Genomic DNA, 23907 nt, shown 5'->3' on the forward strand with positions numbered 1-23907 from the left:
ATAACGGGATAATTCTGGGGTGTTTTCTTTTTTAATTTTTTAATTTATTGATTGATTTTAGAGAGAGAGGAAGGGGACTATAGAAAGACACATTGAATTGTTGGTCTGCCTGGCATGCAATCATTGATTCTTGTGTGTACCATGACTCGGGAATCAAACCCGCAACATTGGTGCATCGGGATGACACTCTAACCAACTGAGCTACCCGGCCAGGGCCTGGGGGTAACTTGTTTTTAAAGTTCCTTTTTTATTTGCTTTTTTATTCTTTTCCAAGTGAGAAGAGGGGGATAGACAGACTCCAGCATGCACCCCAACCAAGATCTACCTGGCAACCCCATCTAGGGCCGGTGCTCTGCCTATCTGGGGCCATACTCACAACCGAGCTATTTTAAGTACCTGAAATGGAGGCTCCACAGAGCCATCCTCAGCGCGCAGGGCCGATGCATTCAAACCAATCAAGCCATGGCTGCAGGACGGAAAGAGAGACAGAGAGGAGGGGGAGAGGTGGAAAAGCAGATGGTCGCTTCTCCTGTATGCCCTAACCAGTAATCAAACTGGGGACATCCACACACCGGGCTGACACTTTACCACTGAGCCAACCAGCCAGGGCCTAAGATGGTCTTATTTTCTATTAAGTGATGAATCTCATGTATCTCTTTTATTTAGTTGTTCCATAAGCTAGTTTTTATAGTATATGCAAACCCACAGGGGAAATTGTCTTACCTGGGGTTGCAGAGCCTACCTTAACACTTGGCAATAAAAAACTTAGTTGTTTTATAATGACTTACATACTTAAATGCCTATCTCCATTTTCCTTTGTAGTGTTTACCTAAAACTTCCTACCTACTTTACAGCATAATTAATTCCCCACTTCATTATATTCTTTTCAAATCAGGCAACAAAAATTGTTTGTTTGTTTTTAAGGTTGAAGTTAGCTTTGTTCTGTTCTTTCTAGTGATCGTGAATTCTTTACATACTTCTTTTTTTCTTTTACCTCCATCAAACTTTAAAAGAGCTTTTCTTCGGGAAACCAGTTTTACTGTTTTATTTTGGTTTTTACTAAGTAAGGTTTTTCTTGTTAAAATAAATTTGTTTTTTTACAGAGAGAGGGATAGATAGGGACAGACAGACAGGAACAGAGAGAGATGAGAAGCATCAATCATCAGTTTTTCGTTGTGACACCTTAGTTGTTCATTGATTGCTTTCTCCTATGTGCCTTGACCGTGGGCCTTCAGCAGACTGAGTAACCCCTTGCTCAAGCCAGAGACCTCGGGTCCAAGCTGATGTGCTTTTGCTCAAACCAGATGAGCCCGTGCTCAAGCGGGCAACCTCGGAGTCTCGAACCTGGGTCCTCGGCATCCCAGTTTGACGTTCTATCTACTGCACCACCACCTTGTCAGGCCTGTTAAAATAAATTTGAACAGAACATAAATTTCTGGGTTTTTTAAGAGAAGAAATATATTATTGAAATTATTTATATATCTATCATACTCTAAAGAAACTCTGGCAAGGATTTCTAAATTATGTGAGCAGTTTGAATGTACAAATTAAATTTTTTTATATTTTTCCTCATTTTTGAGTGATTCATTGAATAAAGTCTGCTGGAAAATTCATTGGAATATAATTTTGACTGCAATGTTAGAAATACTCAAATTATTAGGAAATTGGAGGAGATAAAATACAGATACCAAATACTGGTTCTTTAAAAGGATCCTAAGGGTGAAATGACAGAAATAGTATAGGAAGAGGTCATGTGAAGAAGAGACTGTCACTTGGGAATAGAAGGAGATTCTGAGGAGACTCCTTAGAGGGCCAGAAAGCTACCAGATGTGGGCAGAGGAATGATGATAAACCGTGAAGTAGTATATAGCTGTAAGCAAACACTTCTAACCCTCAGTACCCTTGATAAGATAGCATTTTCTAATGCCCTTTCTCTCTCCCTCTGTCTCCCACCCCCCAAATACCACTTCTGTTACACGAATCTGCGATGCATTACAATTCTTTTCTACTCAGTGTAGCCTCTCTATATACTGTAACTCTAGTTAGAGGTCTTGAAGCGAACAGCAGATTGTATTCAAGAACCCAGGAGATGCCTGACCTGTGGTGGCACAGTGGATAGGGTGTCGACCTGGGAATGCTGAGGTCGCCGGTTCAAAACCCTGGGCTTGCCTGGTCAAGGCACATATGGGAGTTGATGCTTTCTGCTCCTCCCCCTTCTCTCTCTCTCTCTCTCTCTCTCAAAAAACTAAATAAAGTTTAAAAAAAAAAAAAAAAAAAGAACCCAGGAGAACTTGCCTTGGAGAGTCTCCCTGGTGCAGGTGTTTCTGGTGTTGTAGAGTTGCGTTTCCAAATTGCACACTACAGTGAGGCAGCTTCCTTCCGCTCATGCATCATGAGTCTTCTCAAGAGGAACGATAGTATGTTCCTCTTGTGAAGGGGTGGTGGTAAGAGTTAATAAATATTTTAGCAATGTGAACTCTTCTTTTAATGGGAGCTGTTAAGAAGAGACAACTTTTTTCTTTAAGTCATTTTTTAGCCTTTGTCATTCAGAATTGAAAACTCAAAATCATGAGCTTCCCCCAATGACTAGCTAACTGTTGATTTATTGACAAATGGGAGGAAAATCTAATTTTGAATTTGTTTCATCTTTTTCAGATCTCAGTCACAGTGGATTGGCAGATCATTATGAAAGTTCCCACTGGGGACAGCAGCCCACTTTCAGAAGTGAAGCCAGCTGCAGCTGGGATAAAGTGATCATAGACAGGACTGATAAGGAGGCGTGGCCTTCCATCACAGGAACGGAGACAGAATCCGCCTCAGAATGTACTACAGACACTGACTCTGCCTCCAACTGTGGCTCAGAGAGCAGTAGCATGGCTACAGGGAGTGCCCAGGGCAGCTTCACTGGACATACCAAGAAGACCAATGGCAATAACAGCACCAATGGTGCCCTTGTCCAAAGCCCGCCACATCAGAGTGCTCTTGGAGCAGGGGGAGCAAATGCCAGTGGTGGGGCGGCCCGGGTGTGGGGTATAGCCACAGGCTCCAGCTCCGGTCTCACTCACTGCTCTCTCAGTGGTGGGGATGGGAAGATGGACAACATGATTGCAGATGGGAGAAGTCAGAATTGCTGGGGTGCTTCCAACTCCAATGCTGGCATTAATCTTAACCTTAATCCGAATGCCAACCCAGCTGCCTGGCCTGTACTTGGACATGAAGGAACTGTGGCAACAGGCAACCCTTCCAGTATTTGCAGTTCAGTCAGTGCCATAGGTCACAGTATGGGCAACCAGAATGGGAACCCGACGGGCACGTTGGGTGCTTGGGGGAGCGTGCCACCACAGGAGAGCACAGAACCACAGGCATCCACTTCTCAGAATGTGTCTTTCAGCATACAACCTCAGAACCTTAACACTGATGGACCAAATAACACTAACCCTATCAATGCAATGCAGACGAATGGACTTCCAAACTGGGGCATGGCTGTCGGAATGGGGGCCCTCATCCCACCCCACCTGCAAAGCCTTCCTGGTGCTAATGGATCGTCAGTCTCTCAAGTCAGTGGGGGTGGTGGTGAAGGAATCAGCAGTTCTGTTTGGGGACTGTCCCCAGGCAATCCTGCCACAGGAAATAGCAGTTCTGGGTTCAGTCAGGGGAATGGAGACACTGTGAACTCAGCATTAAGTGCTAAACAGAATGGATCCAACAGTGCTGTGCAAAAGGAAGGGAGCGGAGGGACCACCTGGGACACAGGGCTTCCTGCTGGCCCTGGGATCCTCACTTGGGGGAGGGGCCGTAGTAGCAATGGCAGCGTCGGCAATATCCATTCAGGAGCGTGGGGTCACCCCAGCCGAAGCGCCTCTAACTGTGTGAATGGGGAGTGGGGAAAGCACCCAAACCAGCATTCCAGTGGTGACGTCAATGGAAAAGGATCAACAGGATGGGATAGTGCCAGTGTTGGCAGCCAGAACCCTGCCCTACAGCCTAGCAGTGAGCACGTGAGCTCGTGGGCCAAAGCTGCCTCTCCCGGAACCACGGCCAGTGAGGACAGCAGCGAGGGCTCGGGCAGTCACAACGAAGGAGGCGCAGGGAGGGAAGGAGCCGAAGGCCGGAGGCGAGATAAAGGGGTTCTAGACCAAGGGCACATCCAGTTGCCAAGGAATGACCTTGACCCAAGAGTTCTGTCTAATACTGGTTGGGGACAAACTCCAGTAAAGCAAAACACTGCCTGGGAATTTGAAGAGTCCCCCAGGTCCGAGCGAAAAAATGACAATGGAACAGAGGCCTGGAGCTGTGCAGCTACTCAGCCTTCACACTCAGGGGGGAAGAACGATGGGTCCATCATGAACAGTACAAATACCTCTTCAGTATCTGGGTGGGTCAGCTCACCACCTACTGCTGGGCCAGCAAACACAGGCTGGGGGGACAGCAGCAGCAGAGCACCTAGTGGCCCCGGGGTGTGGGGGGACTCGGTGAACTCTACTGCTGTTGCTAATGCTGCTGCTGCCAAGAGCGGCCATGCTTGGAGTGGGACCGGAAGTCAGGAAGACAAGTCACCCACCTGGGGTGAGCCTCAGAAGCCCAAACCTCAAAACTGGGGAGATGGACAAAAATCTAATCCAGCCTGGAGTGCAGGACGGGGAGACTGGACAGACTCATCTTCTGTCCTTGGACACTTGGGGGATGGGAAAAAAAATGGCTCTGGATGGGATGCTGACAGTAATCGATCAGGGTCTGGTTGGAACGATGCTACAAGGTCTGGGGCCAGTGGCTGGGGCAATGGCACAAATGCAAAGGTGAATCCAGGGACAAGCTGGGGGGAGTCTTTGAAACCTGGCCCCCAGCAAAACTGGGCAGGCAAGCCCCAGGACAACAACGTGAGTAACTGGGGAGGAGCCGCTTCTGTTAAACAGACAGTAACAGGGTGGATCGGGGGGCCAGTCCCTGTGAAACAGAAGGACAACAGTGAGGCCACAGGCTGGGAAGAACCTTCCCCGCCATCCATTCGACGCAAAATGGAAATTGATGATGGTACCTCAGCTTGGGGTGACCCAAGCAACTATAACAACAAAGCTGTAAACATGTGGGATAGAAACAACCCAGGCCTCCAGAGCAGCACTGTGGTGGCTACCACCACCACCACCACCACGAGCAACAGTGCGAACGTGGTTGAGACGCCATCACCCCACCCGGCCAGTGCCCCACTGAACCGATCGCCACTGCTCGGTCCAGGTATGGAAGGGGCTTCGTGTTCTTAAAGAGTAAAAAAGCATTTATTCTCACTAGGTATGCATTTTTCCTCTGACTGGTGTTTTATAGCAGGTGACATTGGGTGCCCTTGATGCTTGAGCCAGCAACCCCGTGCTCAAGCTGGTGAGCCCGTGCTCAAGCTGGATGAACCGGCACTCAAGCTGGCGACCTCAGGGTTTCGAACCTGGGTCATCTGCGTCCCAACACCTTGTAGTGTTGTATTAAATAGTGTCCAAAGACAGTAAATAAAGTAGTATTCTCTGATAGCTTTCCATCCAGGAGAAAAACATGCTAAGCACCTTCAGTGGAAAGGAGAGGGAGAAATACATCCTCTTCAGGGAAGACTGGGGCTATCCTGTTAGTCTGTGGTTACATAGGCAGTCTTCATTTTTTTTTTTTTTTTTTTTTTTGTGACAGAGAGAAGGACAGATAGGGACAGACAGGCAGGAAGGGAGAGTGATAAGAAGCATCAAGTTCTTTGTTGTGGCTCCTTAGTTGTTCATTGATTGCTTTCTCATACGTGCCTTGACCAGGGGGCTACAACAGAATGAGTGACCCCTTGCTCAAACCAGCAACCTTGGGCTCAAGCCAGCAACCCCATGCTCAAGCTGGTGAGCCCGTGCTCAAGCTGGATGAACCGGTACTCAAGCTGGCGACCTCAGGGTTTCGAACCTGGGTCATCTGCGTCCCAATCCAGCGCTCTGTCCACTGCACCACTACCTGGTCAGGTCAGCTTTCATTTGTTTATGAGATAAACCAGTGACTCTCAACCTGCACTCCTTAGAATGTCCCAGGGGTGCAGGGGCTGGAGATGCCCACCTCAGAGTTCTAGTGTCGTTGGTCTTCAGAGAGGCCTAGTCACTGATCATTTTTAAAGCTCCACAGGTGTTTCTGATGTGTGGTTAACACTAAAATAAGTCCAGTTTTATAACATGCAAGTGCTGTTATACAACACAAGCCATGTTTTTATTTCAGTTGAAAGAAAAATCTATTCTTTATTTTGTAGCACCTTAGTTATTCATTGATTGCCTTTTTTTTAATGTATACAATTAAATTTAACAGGTGACATTGGTCAACTAGAGTTCAGTTGAAAGAAAAATCTTAAAATCAGACTAAACTTGTGATTGTGTAAAGACACTGGTAGAAAAGAAGACAGGATGATCCAGACCAGAGCCTCCCCACATGGAGTGTGGATTGTGACAGAAAGTAAACTGCAGCAGGGCCATTAGGGACACAGATAAAACTCAGGTGGGCTTTGTACCTGGAGAACTTACAGGAGCCCCACGGCCCTAGGCACAGTGTCAGTCCATGGTGGAAATCACCACTGTTCTCCAGACATGGGCTCACCAAGTTGCAGAGCATCCAGGTCTGAGAGGGACCAGGAGAGTGTGTCCAGCTCAGGGCATTGTGTACAGGACCTTCCCTCTCCTGCACACTCAGCAGGCACCTGGAAGCCTCTGCACAAGGCACACATATAGTGTGGGGAGCCCCCTCCCATTTCAAGCACGTCTTTTCCAACCGCTCTAGCTGTTGTGTCCTTAGTCTGAGCCTCAGTCAGCTTCCCTTCGGGTTCTATAATTGCTTGTATAGTTTTGGGACAATGCAAAACCAGGCTTAATTTCCCATACTGCAGAATTTCAAAAGGTTGCATACAGTTCTCACATCCCATTGGCCTGTCCTCCAGAAACTAGTCCTAGCTCCTGCCGCTCTCCCTAACAGGGATGTCTTTCAAGTCTTTTTTGTTGTCATCTGGGAAAGACACAGCTGGTGAGGGTTTCTGTGCCCAGAACTGATATCATTACTGTAAGTACAGTTTAACCAGTGCAGAAGTAGTAGAGATATAACCTCCCTCACTTCTAAAATCATTCTCCTCATAATGCATTCTGAGTTTTCCTTAGCCTTTTGGAGACATGTTGCACTGTTTTCCTTAAATTGAGCTGATAATCTGAAGCCTTTTTTGGGAGGCCGCTATGAAGCCCTTCCCCACTTGGGAATTTTCTTGGGTAGTTGGTGCCATGGTTCCAAGTGCAGAGCTTTACTTCTGGTAAAGTTTTGAGTTCCAGTCCCCTAGCTATTGATCTTTTTGAACCCTGGTTCAGTAATCAGCATAGTTTTTTTCACTAGTTTTATGCCATTCCTACATTCCATAAACATGGCATGAAGACAAGAACAAAGACAGAGTCCTTTTCCATGGTCATTCACTCATTCATTTTTCATACGCAACTGCATTTGCTTCTAGAAGCCTACAAGAGAGTCTGGAACTCATTTGCTAACTCTGAATCTTCTGTGACACAGGAAGGCTTGTAGAAGGAGTGGAAAGGGTGCTGAGTGCTTGTTGACTGTCACATGCAGAGATTTGGATTAAAAAAAAATTGTTCTGGCCTGACCAGGCAGTGGCGCAGTGGATAGAGTGTCTGACAGAGATGCAGAGGACCCAGGTTCAAAACCTTGAGGTCACCGGCTTGAGCATGGGCTCATCCAGGTTGAGTGCAGGCTCACCCAGCTTGAGCGTGTGGTCACCAGCTTGAGCATGGAATCATAGACATGATCCCATGGTCACTGGCTTGAGCAAGGGGTCACTCATTCTGCTGTAGCCCCCCCGTCAAGGCACATATGAGAAAGCAATCAATGAACAACTAAGGTGCCGCAATGAATTGATGCTTCTCATCTCTCTCCCTTCCTGTCTGTCCCTATCTGTTCCTCTCTCTGTCTCTGTCGCAAAAAAAGTTATTAGAACAGATGTGAGTAGAGTCTGGGGTACCCCCACTACCCCACAAGAGCTTTATTGGAAACCCAGTGGAGGCTGGCCACTCCCATTCCTCCACCCCTGACTTGGCTCCCACCTTTGAGCCTCCTCAGCCCCATTGTGATTACCCAAGAAAGCCACAGTGGTCTCACTGTGGTTTCTTGTGGTCTCACACTTATCCACAGTAATGCTTCTAGGACCAGTACCATGATCCTTTTATGAGGCATATCCTCACTCAAAAATACCTTGTTGAACATCTGTTATATGCTAGCCTAGCACACAGATACTCAGGGTATGACAGTGCGGGGGGGAGGGGGCAGGAGCTCTGCCCCTTTGAATTTCCACCTAGACAGAAAGACAGGTACCCAGACAATTACAGTACAATGCCAACAGTCATGAGCAGGAAGTATAGCACATAGGATGCACCTGAGCAAGGTTTTGATCATGGAGGGTCGGGGACAAGCAGACATTGGGTCAGAGTGCCAAAAAGTGTTTCAGATAGAGGGACTGGTGTGTGAGACCTAGAGGCAGGAGAAAAGACAGTGTATTTGAAAAACAGAAGTTCAGAGTGGTTGACACTTAGGGTTAGTGGGGAGGATGATGGGAAAGCCTCACAGAGAGAAGGCTGGAGAGGGGTCAGGGCAAGGTTGGGTGAGGTCTTTTAGACCATAAGAAGGAGCTGGGTTGTATCCAGAGCCCTGGGAAGCCAGTGAGGAGATTTAAGCAGAGGTTGAATGGTGAGACCTACCTGTAGAATTGGTCCAGCTATAAAATGAAGAACAGATCCGTGGAGAGCTAAGCCAGTGAAGAGGACCTGAGCCGGCAGATGTCTTGGTGGCAGTGGTGGTGGCTGGACTGGAGTGGCAGCAAGACATGGAAGCAAAGAAAGAGGAGCAAAGAGAGTTCAGAGCTTGGGCGGGTAGGCAGACACCTGGGCCATTTACTGACTTATCTGGGAGCACAGCAGGAGGCACCTATCCCAAGGAGGTGACAACAGGTGGGAGAGTGGCAATGAGCAGAGGGCAAGGTCAAGAGTAGAGATTTTGTTTAAGGTCATAGAGTTTTGAGCATGGTCAAGAGCTGCTAAAGGAGCAAGCAGAGAGGGAGAGGGGATGCAAGGAGAGGAGGTGCCTGCATCCAGTTGGGGAGGCATCATCTGTAGGAGACAGGGCATCTGAGGCCCGGGGAGAAGGGTGCAGGCTGTGTCCTCCTTTTTCTGGGGATGGAAGACACTGGCCCAGAGTGGGGAGAGGGAGGGTGGAGCAGGGGTATGAGCAGAGGGGAAGTTATATTAGGCCATGTAGATGATGGGACAGAGCTGAAGTGTAGCTGGGCAGTGTTTGGGATCCAGCGGTCACAGTTCCACAGTGGGTACACATTCATTTATTCTACATGTGTTTATTGGGACCCACTGTGTTCCAGGCAGCACTCTATCACTCTCTTTTGGGGGGATCCAGCAGGAGACAGAACAGACAGTCCCTGCCCTGATGGGGCGTGCAGTCTGTCAGGAGGGACGAAGGCTTCATGAGCTAGCTGGTCTGTGTCAGGTGGCAAGGACACTGGAGAAGGAGCGGGAAGGGTGTCAGGAGTGCCAAGTCCGGCAGAGGGGAGCCTGGGCCTGTAGGCAGCTGTGTGGTTTTCACTGTAGGCAGTCAGCAGCTGGGGTTGAAGGGGAGTGGTCCTCCTCTTTGCATTCAATTCAAAGTCTACTCCCTCTGAGGCTGCCCTGGTTCACAGCTGGAGGGGACCCTCCAGCCTCCTTGCAGATTCACTGGCAACTCACTTCTACCTCTCTGATACACCAAGAATTCTCTTTGGAGCTTAGGATGACTAGCCTCTACATGTCCTCCACTGTCATTAAACCAAAGGTCAGACACCTGGTGGTCCATGGGCTTCACTTGCTCCTACAGATATGCTTTTTTGATGCAACTTTTCATGTGAATCATTGTTTTTAAATAGAAATGTTCTGTATAAATCCCAGATTTCTGGCTTCATTTGAGAACTGGATGATCTGACACATTGGATTCCCATGGCAACAATCAACTAGAGCAGCTGTGTTTACCTAGTTCCTCTGCTTTCTAGTTTGCCATACTCCTCACCACCCTCTTGTACCCCCAGCACCGAGTTTGAGCTATCGCCATTGATCATCAAGTGTGTGCTGGTCTTATGTTAACCACCTGGGTCTTATGTTCCCAGAATATTCGAAATTGTGATTCCTAGTTTTTTCCCACTAATGTATGACTTATATTTCTTAACACTTAAGTTTTATAAAGTAATTAAGGGAATGAGGGGACCTACGAAGGAGGAAAGGTAATTGATGCTGAAAATGAAGGGATGTAAACATTAAGACGTGGTGTGGTTTAGTGGGTGAGGCCAGTAATGTAAGATTTAGTAGTTGATTGACATTATATTAGAGGTATGCAGAAGTCCTCTGAGAAGAGTTGATAGTTAAAAAATTGCTATCATCTACGCACCCAAGGATTTCTTAAAATACTCGTCCCGAGGCTGTTCCTCGTGTCACTATGTCCCCTCATCCTGCTGTGGTCCTCTGGAGAAGCTCCTGCTGAACAGTGTGCCCTGTGCCAGCATGGGGGGTCCTGGCCATGAGTAGTCTGACAGTGACCACACGTGGCTATTCTGCATTCTCTCATGTAACCCTCATTCTACAGGTGGAAAGTAGTCTCCTGAGGGCACATGTGGAGAGGAGGGGATGAGGCTCTGCTGCGTGAGACAGACCTTACCTGCTGCCATTTCTAAAGTGCTCCCTCCCTAACACCCCACACTGCACGGGGAGTGCTCCTTCTCCTTCCTCTTCCGTGTGTGTCCCTTTACAGTCAGCTCCAACTGGGTTTCAGTGGACAAAACATATGAGCTTTACCCTGCATAAAGGCATTCCTGTTTCTTTGGAAGGACAGAATCATTGTCTTTTATATGAAAAATGTTTGTAGGTCTTTTTTTTTTAACCATGTTATCAGCGAACGTAAGAGAAGGAAACTGCTCCATCGTCCTTGGTGACTGTTGTCTCTGGTTGCAGCACTAGTGTGGAAGCAGTCAAAGGGAGGCACTGCCTGTAGGCAGTGAACCCATCTGCAGAACCTGTGTCAAGTTTACAATGTTGCACAGCATTTGGTGGGCTACCTACAATATTTTTATTTATAATATTAGTCTCTTCTACCATGACACCGTATGCTGAGCCATTGTTCCTTCCCTGATTACCTGTGCTCTTCCAGTTTCAGTTTCCAAGTGTTCCTTTGTGAGGAGAGCAGAGTTTCTCACTCTCAGGAGTTGCGGGTGCTCTGAGCCTGTCAGTGCCCAGCCTATTAGCCCGAGCATGGGAGGAGGAGCAGCCAGGCTGCCACCCCACAGCCATGCAGTGGAGCAGTTCCTTCTGGTCCTCTCCACTCATTATCACAGACCTCCCTCTGCCCCTAGCCCTCCTGGCAGGCACTGCGAGATGTGTGCAGCCTGCAGCAATGATGGGAGCAATGGTCTTAGCACCAGCAACTCTGCAAGTCAGCTAGTGGCTTGAACACGTGGCCAGACTGGCTTTCATGAATCCACTGGGATTCCCACTCCAGACAGAGCCATATAACTGATGACAGCCTGATCAGGTTTCCGCTGTTAAAAAGTTGGTCTTTTATAGGGATTCTGCCATTTTGCTGTTGACCTATACTGATTTTACAGAATTTTGACTTTATCTCAGAATTTGGGTTTTAAATTGTTTATCATCACCAGTTAAGAGTATTGGTCTCTGTCATAAAATATGGATTCTTAATTACAGGGATTTTTAAATTTCTTTATTAATTTTAGAGAGAGAAAGGGAGAGAGAGAGGGAGACAAATATCAATCTGTTCCTGTATGTTCCCTGAGCAGGCAGGGATCAGACCTGCAACCTTTGCATACCATAATGCTGCTCTAACCAACCGAGCTAGCTATCCAGCCAGGGCTCATTACATGTTTTTTTTATGTGTCCAGTTTATGGAAGTAAATACTACAGGACAATCATTTTTGTCCCATCCTTAATATGTTGACATTAATTCGTTTTCTGAGAGTCTGAGGAAAGCTGACATGAATTTAGGGAGTACAGTGTAGCTTCATAAACTGATTACTTGGACCTGGTTCAGACCCATTCTGGAGATAGAATGAAGTCATTATCTACAGGGAAACGTCCCTGTGCTGGTCTTTTAATCAGAGATGCTAAGCTGCCTGAGACACCAGCCATCACGTCATGTGAGCTAGCCCGTCACCAGCCCTCCTCCTCAGCACTGCGCAGCAACTTAGTGTGCACACAAGCCAGTCGTGCATGGCCTGGTCACTGTGTCCTGCTGTGACAGGAGCTGTTAAGATGCTGGAGAGACAGTTGGGTGTATTGACCATGAATGGAGATGCGGCCAGAAGTGAGGAAGTGCAAGCCCAGCATTTACTTAGGTTTCTAAGGGGTGGAAGCAGGTTCTAACAGTCCTGAGCAGCCTGACTATCTAGTGCACTTAGACATAAAGATTCTGGGACATTTGAAATCAATTTGCAGACACAGGAGAACATTGAATATTAATTAATAACACTTGGAAAATGACAAGTCCTCACAGCAGACTCTTAGTCTCACAGTGTGATGGAGGGAAATCTCCTGAGATGGATTCTTCAGCCCTGAACTCTCAGGCTTCACCACAACATATAGGTAACTTGAAAGGGATGGGGGGGCTGGAGTGAAATCAAACATGAAGGACATGATGGACTTGATCCCTGCTACCCCAGCAACAGAGTAAGTGGCATCATGAAATCTTGTCTGGGGTTAGCTTTTCCAACAGTGGATGGACGTGAAATATCAGTACCAAATGCCAATCAGAAGAGCGGAAGTACACTGTAAAGGTTCATCTTAGTCCAGAATAGCTTTTTTATCCATTTTACTACCTATTCTTAGCTCCTCAGGACGTTGCGTCAGCCATTGCTGGCATCTCAGCTGTGCCCATGGTGGTCACTAGCTGGTGCTCCAAGCGGAGCGAGACTCCCCTTTACCCTGGGCACTCAGTCTCCTGGTGTGTTATTCTGCTTTACCCCTTCGTTTCCTGGCACAAATACTCTAACCATGGGCAGCGACAGTGTGAACTAATTATGGGAGAGGCAGGTCACTCATACTCTAAACTAAAACTTGGGAGACCTTGGATTTAGGAATTCTGTTCCTAGGCAGGTAAAACACGTGTGCCACTTCCCTTCATCTCAAGAGCAGAAGCTGGGGATATTGTCCTTCCTGCAAGGCCTCTGTCCTGGACGCTCACCTACTCCTTTATCCCCCTCACTGTAAAAATAATACCAGAACACAGAGCCACCTGCAGGTGGAGTGAATCAGCAAGAAGCTGTTAGAGTTCAACCATGTCCACAGCATAACTGCAGAAATAGATCTCATTGCCCTTCCAGCCAGAGCAGTTCTATTTTAAGCACCATGCAACAGTCATTAAAAGAGGTATGATCTCAGCAATCTATGTTTTTCACGGATATGGGGTTTTTCTCAGGTTTGGTTTGGTTAGGGTGTTTTTGATTTTCTGTGTCTTAGGGACTTAGTAGGCAGGACTAGATCAGAAAATAGGAGGTCCTGCTACAGAAGTTCCACTCTATGCAAGTCCTGGGGTACATACTCGGTTCTAAATGGAGAATTATTAAGACAGTTAAAAATATTGTTTGCCCCCTACACATGTCAATAAGACAGACTTAGCACATTCAAAATCTGTGCTAATATACTAAAATACTAAGATTTCTGTTTCTAATACTTTCTCTCCATGATGACACAGTAGGTGGACAGAAGAAGCTCTTGCAAAGGGCTGCTGTGCAGCTTAAGGCCATGTGGCCCACTTTTGAAAAAGATACTTCTACTTCTCTGCAGCCTTCAACTACAGTCCCTGAATTCAGAACAGAAGTGTCAGATAAATGACATGAAACCAGGCATTCTAGAAAGCAGCACACTTGGCCACCTGCCTGAGCAAACCCCTCTGTATAAAGCTTCACTCTATACCTATCTTGATTCCATTGAAAAATTGTTGCAGCTACCAATTCTGGTCGGTCCATCCATGGGCCAGTAGCCAGTTACGCATTATAATAAATTCACATTACACTTAAAGGCCCTTGGTGTGAGCAGAAGCCTGTCTTATTAATATGTACGTCAGTACCTGAAATGCCAAGCACATAGCAGGCACTCAGCTGCTTAATCAGTAGAATTTTTAGCCCTTTATCTTTCCTGCATTTAAATTGTAAGTGGCCACTTTTTCTTTTTGTATTTTTCTGAAGTGAGAAGGAGGGAGGCAGAGAGACAGACTCCCGCATGCGCCTGACCGAGATCTACCTGGCATGCCCACCTGAGGTGGAGGCCATGGATCCATCCTCAGCGCCCGGGCCTACTTTGATCCAATGGAGCCTTGGCTGTGGGAGGGGAGGAGAGAGAGACAGAGAAAGGAGAGAGGGGGAAGGGTGGAGAAACAGATGGGCACTTCCCCTGTGTGCCCTGGACGGGAATTGAACCCGGGACTTCTACACGCCGGGCCAACACTCTACCACTGAGCCAACCGGCCAGGGCGTAAGTGGCCACTTTTTAACTGAACTTTTCTTCCCAAAAAGGACTACCAGCCACCCTTATAAAACTATATAAGTAGCATCCGTGGAACAATCTAGATTTGATTTCTTATTTCCCAGAAGAAAGCATGCCATCTACCGACTTCACTGTAATGCTTAAGACGGGAATCCTGAAGTCAGGTAAAGACTGTCCCCCAGCTCTGTCCTCTACCTGACAACTGCTGTGTGTTCATTTTCAGATCAGTCTTCTGGGTGCACACCGCCTAGACACTCTTGTCTTCTCTGTTCTGATAGAGAGATGCAAAGTGTACATTCAAAATTGAATGAAGCCCTGGCCAGTTGGCTCACTGGTAGAGCATCAGCCCGGCGTGTGGAAGTCGGGTTCGATTCCCGGCCAGGGCACACAGGAGAAGCACCCATCTGTTTTCTCCACCCTTCCTCCTCTCCTTTCTCTTTATCTCTTCTTCCCTCCCACAGCCAAGGCTCCATGGAGCAAAAAGTTGTCCCAGGTGCTAGAATGGCTCCAGTTGCAAGGTAGCAACACCCCAGATGAGTAGAGCATTGCCCCCTAGTGAGCATGCCAGGTGGATCCCAGTCAGGGGCATACCGGAATCTGTCTGTCTCCCCGCTTCTCACTTCAGAAGAATGCAAAAAAAAGAAAGAAAGAAAGAAAATGACAGACTGGTGGCATTTCCTTTTTACTGTATTACATTCCCAGCACCATATCTGTTTCAGAAGGGCGATGACTCCTGAACCTCACAGTATGGAAATACTTGGCCAAGAGCGGTAGACAGGGTGGGGCAAAAGTAGGTTTGCAGTTGTGAGTACAGTTTATTTTTGTGTTATTATCTACTAATTACCGTATCATTTTCATATGAACAACTGTAAACCTACTTTGCCCCACCCTGAATCTGAAGGCTCATTTTAAAAATTTTAATATCAGTGTTTTAAACGTAAGAAATTTGTCCTGCCTCATTAAACCCAACTTTAAAAGAACCTTTGTAAAATTAATAACAAAAAGGATATCATTCCAGCAATAAACACTGAACAATAGAGATCATATTTATTTTAGTATGTAGTTACAGTTATTTTCCCTCTACTGAAAATATTTGCATCAAATGTCTACTCTTAGACATTTCTACTGCTTTAATAAGAATTAAAAACTACAGCCTGACCAAGCAGTGGCGCAGTGGATAGAGCGTCGGACTGGGGTGCAGAGGACCCAGGTTCGAGACCCCGAGGTCACCAGCTTGAACCCAAGGTCGCTGGCTTGAGCAAGGGGTTACTTGGTCTGCTGTAGCCCTACGGTCAAGGCACATATGAGAAAGCAATCAATGAACAACTAAGATGTCGCAACGAAAAACCAATGATTGATGTTTCTCATCTCTCTGTTCCTGTCTGTCCCTCTCTCTGACTCTCTCTCTGTCTCTGTAAATAAAAAAAATAAAAAGAATTAAAAACTACAACAATCAATTAACTGTAATTACCATAGTCTTAAATATCTACTCATTTTGGATTTAGTTAAATAATTTGTAATAACGTATTGCCTTTCAAAGAGATGTCAGTATAAGGATAGCAAACAAATTTTAGGTAAGTTTATTTTAATACCTACAATAAATCAGTATTTTTACAATTGACTGGCCTTTAGCCAACCCCCAAAGTATTTTATTGTTCCAAAACACCCATAATTTTTATCTGCTATGTTAGTTTTACTGATTTAATTTTGTTACTTCAATTTTTAAAACTACTTCTCCCAATATGCACTATTGTTTTCTGTGTGATTACAGGTAATATTGTAGTTGGCAGTTGCTGATGGTAACTTATTGGGGCTAACTTTTCCTTTTATTGGTAACAACTATTGCCCAGCACAGAGCTCATAATTGAAAATGACTCCTGGGTCGAATGTTCTTTGGTCATTAATGCATATTATTATATTTTCTTAGAATAAAGAGCATCAATGGGACTTATTCTATGTTATTTTTTTTTTAGTCAGAAAACTAGTGTTTTCTAATTAAGATGGTAATATCCATGTTGTAACCAAATAATTTAAAATCTAAGGCTATTTGTATTTTATGCCTTATATTCTTCTGTTAGTTGGTATGAAAACATTTACATTTCTATCTTTGAGAAACCCTGCCTACTTGAAAATTGTAACCGATATGATCCATAAATATTATCATCAGTATTGTCAAGTGAGCTTGTGACCAGTAGCAAAATGATCAGAATTTGCATTGCTTTGGAAACATGAAGTTTATATATGTATCGATAACATAAAATATTTTTCTTGCTGAAGTGTAAAGAGCAGGAGAGCTTATTGTTGCCAGTCCCATGACCTTGTCTGTGCCATAGATGGTGATGCCATAGCCTTTTCTGTAATCATGGCGTACCCTGACCAGGTGCCAGTCCTTGGTCCGGATGCTGTGGCAACAGGACTGGGCAGAGGAATGAATAAGAACTCCTGGAAAACCCTTGCAGTCCGTGTGCTGCTGGAACTGCTGACCCACAGTTCCTCCACTCTGTTCCCAGCTTTGAGACAAGTGCCTCATCTCTAGCTCAGCCCTTGGTGCTACCTGGAAACTGTCTGTGTTCTCTAGTACTTCTTTATCTATACTTGTTTAGTCTATCTTCCTGTTTCTTTGCTTGGATCTGTGTCTTATCTGATGGCTTACCAAGAGATAAGGAAGAATAATTTTTCAATATATATTTGCAACTTGTAGATTTTTCTTATAAGAAAATAATGTAACAATTTCTTTTAGGTTGTTACATATAAAACTATAAGTAAAAAAGCTACTTCTAACAGTTTTAAACTGTTTTTTAAATCCTATTATGTTGTAAATACTGTGAAAATAACAGTCTTTAATGTTTAATGGACTTGCAGCTTTAAGTGGATGGGGGTCAGGAGTTGAGAAAATGGCAATTTTAAGAAGCTAAACAAATCTGATTAGATTTAATGTCTGCTTTTCACTTTCTACTAAAAGCCCTCCTAAAGATAGATTATCTCAAAATTGTTTTGGATTTGAAATTACTGTTTTGCTTTTTCTGTTTCACTTTTATTCTTTTCTCCTGTGGTCTCCTTTTTAGTTTCATCTGGCTGGGGAGAAATGCCTAACATTCACTCAAAGACAGAAAACTCTTGGGGAGAACCCTCCTCCTCTTCCACCCTGGTTGATAATGGCACAGCAGCATGGGGCAAGCCACCCAGCAGTGGCAGTGGCTGGGGAGACCAGCCCACGGAGCCAGCTGTGACGTTTGGGAGAGCCAGTGCACCCGCCACCACCCCAGCCCTGTGCAAACCAGGTACGCCAAGCATTCAGTCTGCCTGCCCTGACTTATCAGTTGAGAAGTGGGTTCAAATATTTTATTTAGAGGCATATTTTCCATTGACTTTTAAGAATTAATTTTTAGGACACTTTCCTCGTTTTATTTACACTTTAAGGTGAACATTAAGGCTGTAAAGACATATTTTCCATGTCTGATACATGAGCACTGAGGAGCTTTCACAGAAGCCCAGCTTTCCTTTTCAAAAATAAATAAATGAAAGAATCAGAATAGGATGCTCCTGGCTGCTGCCTTGAACAATTTAACCTGCTGTCCTCCCAAGCACATTGGTACAGCAGGCTGCTTCTCCTTCTCCAGGTTAGGTTTTGAAACACTGCTGCATAACAGGCTGACATGCCTTGCCTTGCTTTTGTCTTGAAAACAGAATTCTGCTTTGGGTACTCCGGGCTCATGCTCTTTCTCTTTGTGTGCATGTATGTATGAGTGCGTGTTTGGAAAAAAAGAAAAAATGGCCTGACCAGGCGGTGGCGCAGTGGATAGAGCATTGGACTGGGATGCCGAGGACCCAGGTTCGAGACCCCGAGGTCGCCAGCTTGAGCGCGGGCTCATCTGGTTTGAGCAAAAGCTCACTAGCTTGGACCCAAGGTCGCTGGCTCCAGCAAGGGGTTACTCAGTCTGCTGAAGGCCCGCAGTCAAGGCACATATGAGAAAGCAGTCAATGAACAATTAAGGTGTTGCAATGTGCAACGAAAAACTAATGATTGACGCTTCTCATTTCTCCGTTCCTGTATGTCTGTCCCTGTCTATCCCTCTCTCTGACTCTCTCTCTGTCTCTGTAAAAAAAAAGAAAAAAGAAAAAAAAAGAAAAAATGTTCTCCATTCTCCTCTCATTTTCTGAAAGTATATAAGCGTAAATACAAAACACATTCTTACAGATGTTCAGAGCACATTTTAGCAAGGGGAATCCTCCATATGTGCATTTGGTGATATGATACTTTGTGTGTGTGTGTGTGTGTGTGTGTGTGTGTGTGTGTGTGAGAGAGAGAGAGAGAGAGAGAGAGAGAGAGAGAGAGAGAGAGAGAGAGAGGGAGAGAGACACAAACAGGAAGGGAAAGAGATGAGAAGCATCAATTCTTAGTTGTTTATTGATTGCTTTCTCATATGTGCCTTGACTGGGAGCTACAGCAGACCGAGTAACCCCTTGCTCAAGCCAGCGTCCTTGGGCTCAAGCCTTGCTCAAACCAGATGAGCCCACACTCAAGCTGGCGATGTTGGGGTTTCAAACCTGGGTCCTCTGCATCCCAGTTCGATGCTCTGTCTACTGCACCACTGCCTGGTGAGGCGTGATATGATACTTTTGACATTAGTATGAGATTGCTGACTTCATTCTGATGTTAAAATTCATTGTTCATGCTGACTGATGATGGCATAGTAGATAGAGCATCGACCTGAGATGCTGAGGTCAGAAGTTCAAAATCCCAAGGTCACCAGCTTGAACATGGGCTCATTGGGCTTGAGCGTGAGATCAACATGATTCCACCGTCCCTGGCTTGAACCTAAAGGTCGCTGGCTTGAGCAAGGGGTCATTGGCTCTGTTGGAGCCCACCCCCACCCCCCATCATGGCAAACTAAAGTGATAACAACTGTGAGTTGATGCTTCTCATCTCTCTCTCAAAAAAAAAAAGAAGACATCAGTATGTGTCTTAGATCTTAAAATAATACTTGAGACTTTGCTGACACTGGATAGCCTGCTCCATATCCACCATCCTGCTGGGTGGTTTATTCCATTCATGTTCCTTCTTGTTGCAAACCTGAAGGAGAAGGCAGCTTCGGGTGTACAGATTCCCATGCCATCTGGAGGCAGCATGTTTGTTTTCATGATTTGTCCTTGAGGCCTGAGGATGTGCCTGTCTCCCCTGTAAGCCTCAGATCTTCATGGCTAACAGTCTCCAGCTAACTGTGCTATCACCTAATCCTGGGCCTTCAAGTTCTCCCAGGAAATGAGAATTTGAGATAAATTTTACACCAAAAATCATTTTGTATTTTAAGAAAGGAGAAAACATAATATCCTGAGTGGAAACTCAGTGCTCAGCATAAAGCTCTGTCTGCCTGAGGCCTCAGCTGTCTCCTTCCAGTTATTCTGGGAAGACTACTGGGTCTACCACAGACCTCCTACACCTCTTATGGTCCCCAGGTGACTTGTGTGGTCACATTGGGATGCACTGGTCCACACAACAGACTGCTGCAAGTTTGGACCAAGTGCCGATTAAAAACCACACAAGAACACTGTCATTCTCAGTACTCTGCATGTTACTGGCTGTGCCAAGATGGCCACCTTCTCCTGTGGCCCCAGGCTTTGATGTTAGCGTGTCTATACTTTAGAGTCACCTACAGTCAGTGAAGGGGATTTGGAACAGCACTGAGTACGAAGAGCTGACATTTGCAGGAAAAGGCATGTATATGTATGTTGTGTGTCTAGTAGGAGAAATCCAGTTCTTAAATCTAGGGGAAGGAAGCTTACAGTGCACCTCCCCCTAAATGACAGTAGAGAGCACTGTCTGCTTCAGGAATGGTGAATTTAACAACCTCATGTTCGCTCTCTTTTTAGCTTCAAAATCTATGCAAGAAGGCTGGGGCAGTGGTGGGGACGACATGAACCTCGGGCCCAGCCAGTGGGACGACGAAGAAGGGGGCGTGTGGAACAATGCTGCTTCCCAGGAAAGTACCTCCTCCTGCAGCTCCTGGGGAAACGCCCCAAAAAAAGGGCTCCAAAAGGTGGGTGCATGTGAGAGATGGGAGGTCGCCTCAACACACGTTCCACTTAACAGTATGCCTGCAGTTAAGGAGGGGAGGCAGACCTTGTTCCTCAGAGTGCCCTCAGGGCTCTGGGAGGTCCTCGAGACCCTCGCAGGGAGTATCTCCAGGTGACTACCGCAAACACAGAGATGGACACAGGACCCTGGGGCTGCTAAGATCCAGCTAGGAGATCTGCAAATGTGCACGACAGCACCCAGCTGCCCTCACTGCCGCACCCTGCAGTTAGTTTCAGAAAAGACAGTTCCTCACCTGTGGTGGCGCAGTGGATAAAGTGTTGACCTGGGAACGCTGAGGTCACCGGTTCAAAACCCTGGGCTTGCCTGGTCCAGGCATATATATGAGAGTTGATGCTTCCTGCTCCTCCCCCCCCCTCTCTCACTCTCTCTCCTCTCTCTAAAAATGAATATATAAGAAAAAAAGAAAAGAGTTCTTTTCCACTAAAAACGTTTTTCATATTAACAGGATGGGTTTGTTACTGTTTTCTTTTTAAACAAATAAGTAAATATTTTCTAAATGTCTCACTTTCCTTTCTAATACAGTAAATATTAATAGATAACATCCATGTGAAGCTAAGTTCTTTAGGCTCCCTCTTCTTTAAGAGATGGCGGTGGGTCCTGAGACACAGCAGGCCAGCAAATGCCCAGTGGTGAAGGACCAAACACGCATGTGGGTGAATTAAACATGAAATTGTGGCAATCGTGAGGATTGAAACAGCCTCCAGAAGAAAGACTGGTCACACCCGAGTCTAGTCCACCCGTCACACCCCTGAGCCCAGTCCACCCGTCACACCCCTGAGCCCAGTCCACCCGTCACCCCCTTGTGCCCAGTCCACCCGTCACACCCCTGAGCCCAGTCCACCCGTCACACCCCTTGTGCCCAGTCCACCCGTCACACCCCTGAGCCCAGTCCACCCGTCACACCCCTTGTGCCCAGTCCACCCGTCACACCCCTTGTGCCCAGTCCACCCGTCACACCCCTGAGCCCAGTCCACCCGTCACACCCCTTGTGCCCAGTCCACCCATCACACCCCTGAGCCCAGTCCACCCGTCACACCCCTTGTGCCCAGTCCACCCGTCACACCCCTGTGCCCAGTCCACCCGTCACACCCCTTGTGCCCAGTCCACCCGTCACACCCCTGAGCCCAGTCCACCCGTCACACCCCTGAGCCCAGTCCACCCGTCACACCCCTTGTGCCCAGTCCACCCGTTACACCCCTGAGCCCAGTCCTTAGTTGGCAGGCTCCGTTTTGAAAAGCCCTATGAAGATTGTTTACATTGCTTTATGGCAGCGTCACAGTTTCTGTGACTTGAGAATGAGAGGGAGATAGATGGTTGAGGAGAGGATCTCCTGTCCTGCTCATGGAGCTCCCTCCTCCACTCTGCGTGTTCCCTCTGTGTGGCTGACCTCTCCTTTCTCCCCTCCCTCCCTCCCTCCCTCTCTCCTCCCCTCCCTCCCTCACACTAGCCCATCCATGGTTCTCTCCACACTCAGGCCTGCAAGCAATAATTAGTTAATAAAACTAACAGGACCTGTCCCTTCCATCTTACTGCCTTTTTATTGTGTTGGAAGCAACCCCCTAAAAGATGCATTCTGTTGTCTTTTAGAATACAGCTTATTAAAAGGCAAAAGCCATGTAGTTTTCTCGTAAGCTTCACATGCCATTAGCAGAGAGCCAAGTTCCAGGGAGCACTTACTCCAATGATCTGATTGTGGAAATAACGCATCCTTGTGGTGGATTGAACTCATTCTCTGGGGAATCATATACAGGCCAAACAGCACGTGAAGCCAGAAGCATTCCTTAGTGCTAGCCAAGAATGCTGTCTGGGGCTTTCAGGAACACAGCAGTGTTCAACATTAACAGAAGAGATCCTGTGACCTTAACACCCCATGAAATTTAGGTATTTCTTTGTCTAGAAGAAATTCATGAAAATGTGATTCATGGACTTCCCTTGCCCACATTTCATTCCAGGGCATGAAGACATCTGGCAAGCAGGACGAGGCCTGGATCATGAACCGGCTCATCAAACAACTCACGGACATGGGCTTTCCGGTGACTGGAATCTTGTTCTACTGCTCCCTCGTGTGCCCTCCACCCTAAATGGCCCCATTGTGTCCTGTCCACACTTGTCATATGTAACAAAGAAGGGTGGTCGCCATAACTTAACTCGAAAATTCCCCTTTGCCTGGGCACCTGTTTAGGGATCATTGCTTTAATTACAGCAGAGAACCACATCCTTCATTTCAAGAACAGCATGAAGGTCTTTTCCTAGAATTAAAAATGCCATGTGATTTTTCATTTTCATTGGTTTATACAGTTCTATATTTTCATTTTCAATTAAAAGTGAGTTTTTATTAGTTTACATAGTAGATTGTCAAAGATTACAAGAAAGCTCAGTATAAAAGAAACGCTTCATGTCCAGGAAAAGAATCCTAAGCATACCTGTTTAGTTCCCGAGTTCCAGATGATGTTCAAGAAGAGCTCAGGCTGACCTGTGGTGGCGCAGTGGATAAAGTGTCGACCTGGAAATGCTGAGGTCACTGGTTCAAAACCCTGGGCTTGCCTGGTCAAGGCACATATGGGAGTTGGTGCTTCCAGCCCCTCCCCCCTTCTCTCTCTCTGTCTCTCCTCTCTAAAAATGAATAAATAAATTTAAAAAAATTTAAAAAAAAAAAAAAGAAGAAGAAGAGCTCAGAATTAGGGGGTGTCCCTCTGAAAAGCTGTCACAGTCCATTCTGTTCCTCAGATCAGACCGCAGGAGGAAGTAGCAAGGTGCACTGCCCGTATCTGCCATGCATTCCCTTCAAGTGGTGTCTTTCCACATCTTCATTCAAGTGGGTTTTATCTTTTGATTATTGTGGCAGTCCCTAAACAGAGAGTCCAGATTGGCCCCATCTAGAGGGCACAGGCCCTCCAGCACAGGGAAGGACACAGTGCTAGGTGTCGCCCCCATCAGGTACACACTGCTGGGAGGAATGACAGAGCCTGCCAGGAGTCCAGAGCTTAGTCTGCTCCAGTCACAGGGATAATTATCAAAATGAATCCACTTGTGTTTTTATATTTCTTGGTGAAATGTAGTTAACCGCAGAGTTCCGTCTGTCTAGTAAAAGGTGAACCTCTGGGCTCTGACTGTTACAGTGACCTTCCCACAGTTCCAGCACGAGGGGCAGATGTCCACGTGTGTCCACACCGGCAGCTCAGCTGTCCTGGTCAGGCCTAGGCCTTGCTGAGCCACTGCCATTCAGTGTTCAGGTGTGAT

General features: G+C 46.4%; 1 protein-coding gene across 14 annotated transcripts in view; it reads left to right on the forward strand.

The window, feature by feature from the left end:
- TNRC6C (trinucleotide repeat containing adaptor 6C) overlaps positions 1 to 23907 on the forward strand; it is a 142004-nt gene that overhangs the window by 84687 nt on the left and 33410 nt on the right. For all 14 annotated transcript variants that reach the window (XM_066381362.1, XM_066381368.1, XM_066381371.1 and 11 more), the window contains 4 exons: positions 2656 to 5232; positions 17636 to 17851; positions 20442 to 20608; positions 22620 to 22700. In XM_066381362.1, the coding sequence (XP_066237459.1) occupies positions 2656 to 5232; positions 17636 to 17851; positions 20442 to 20608; positions 22620 to 22700 (3041 nt within the window). The remainder of the gene's footprint in view (positions 1 to 2655; positions 5233 to 17635; positions 17852 to 20441; positions 20609 to 22619; positions 22701 to 23907) is intronic.

Source organism: Saccopteryx leptura, chromosome 4, assembly GCF_036850995.1.
Source record: "Saccopteryx leptura isolate mSacLep1 chromosome 4, mSacLep1_pri_phased_curated, whole genome shotgun sequence".
In the NCBI taxonomy this organism is placed as follows: Eukaryota; Metazoa; Chordata; class Mammalia; order Chiroptera; family Emballonuridae; genus Saccopteryx; species Saccopteryx leptura.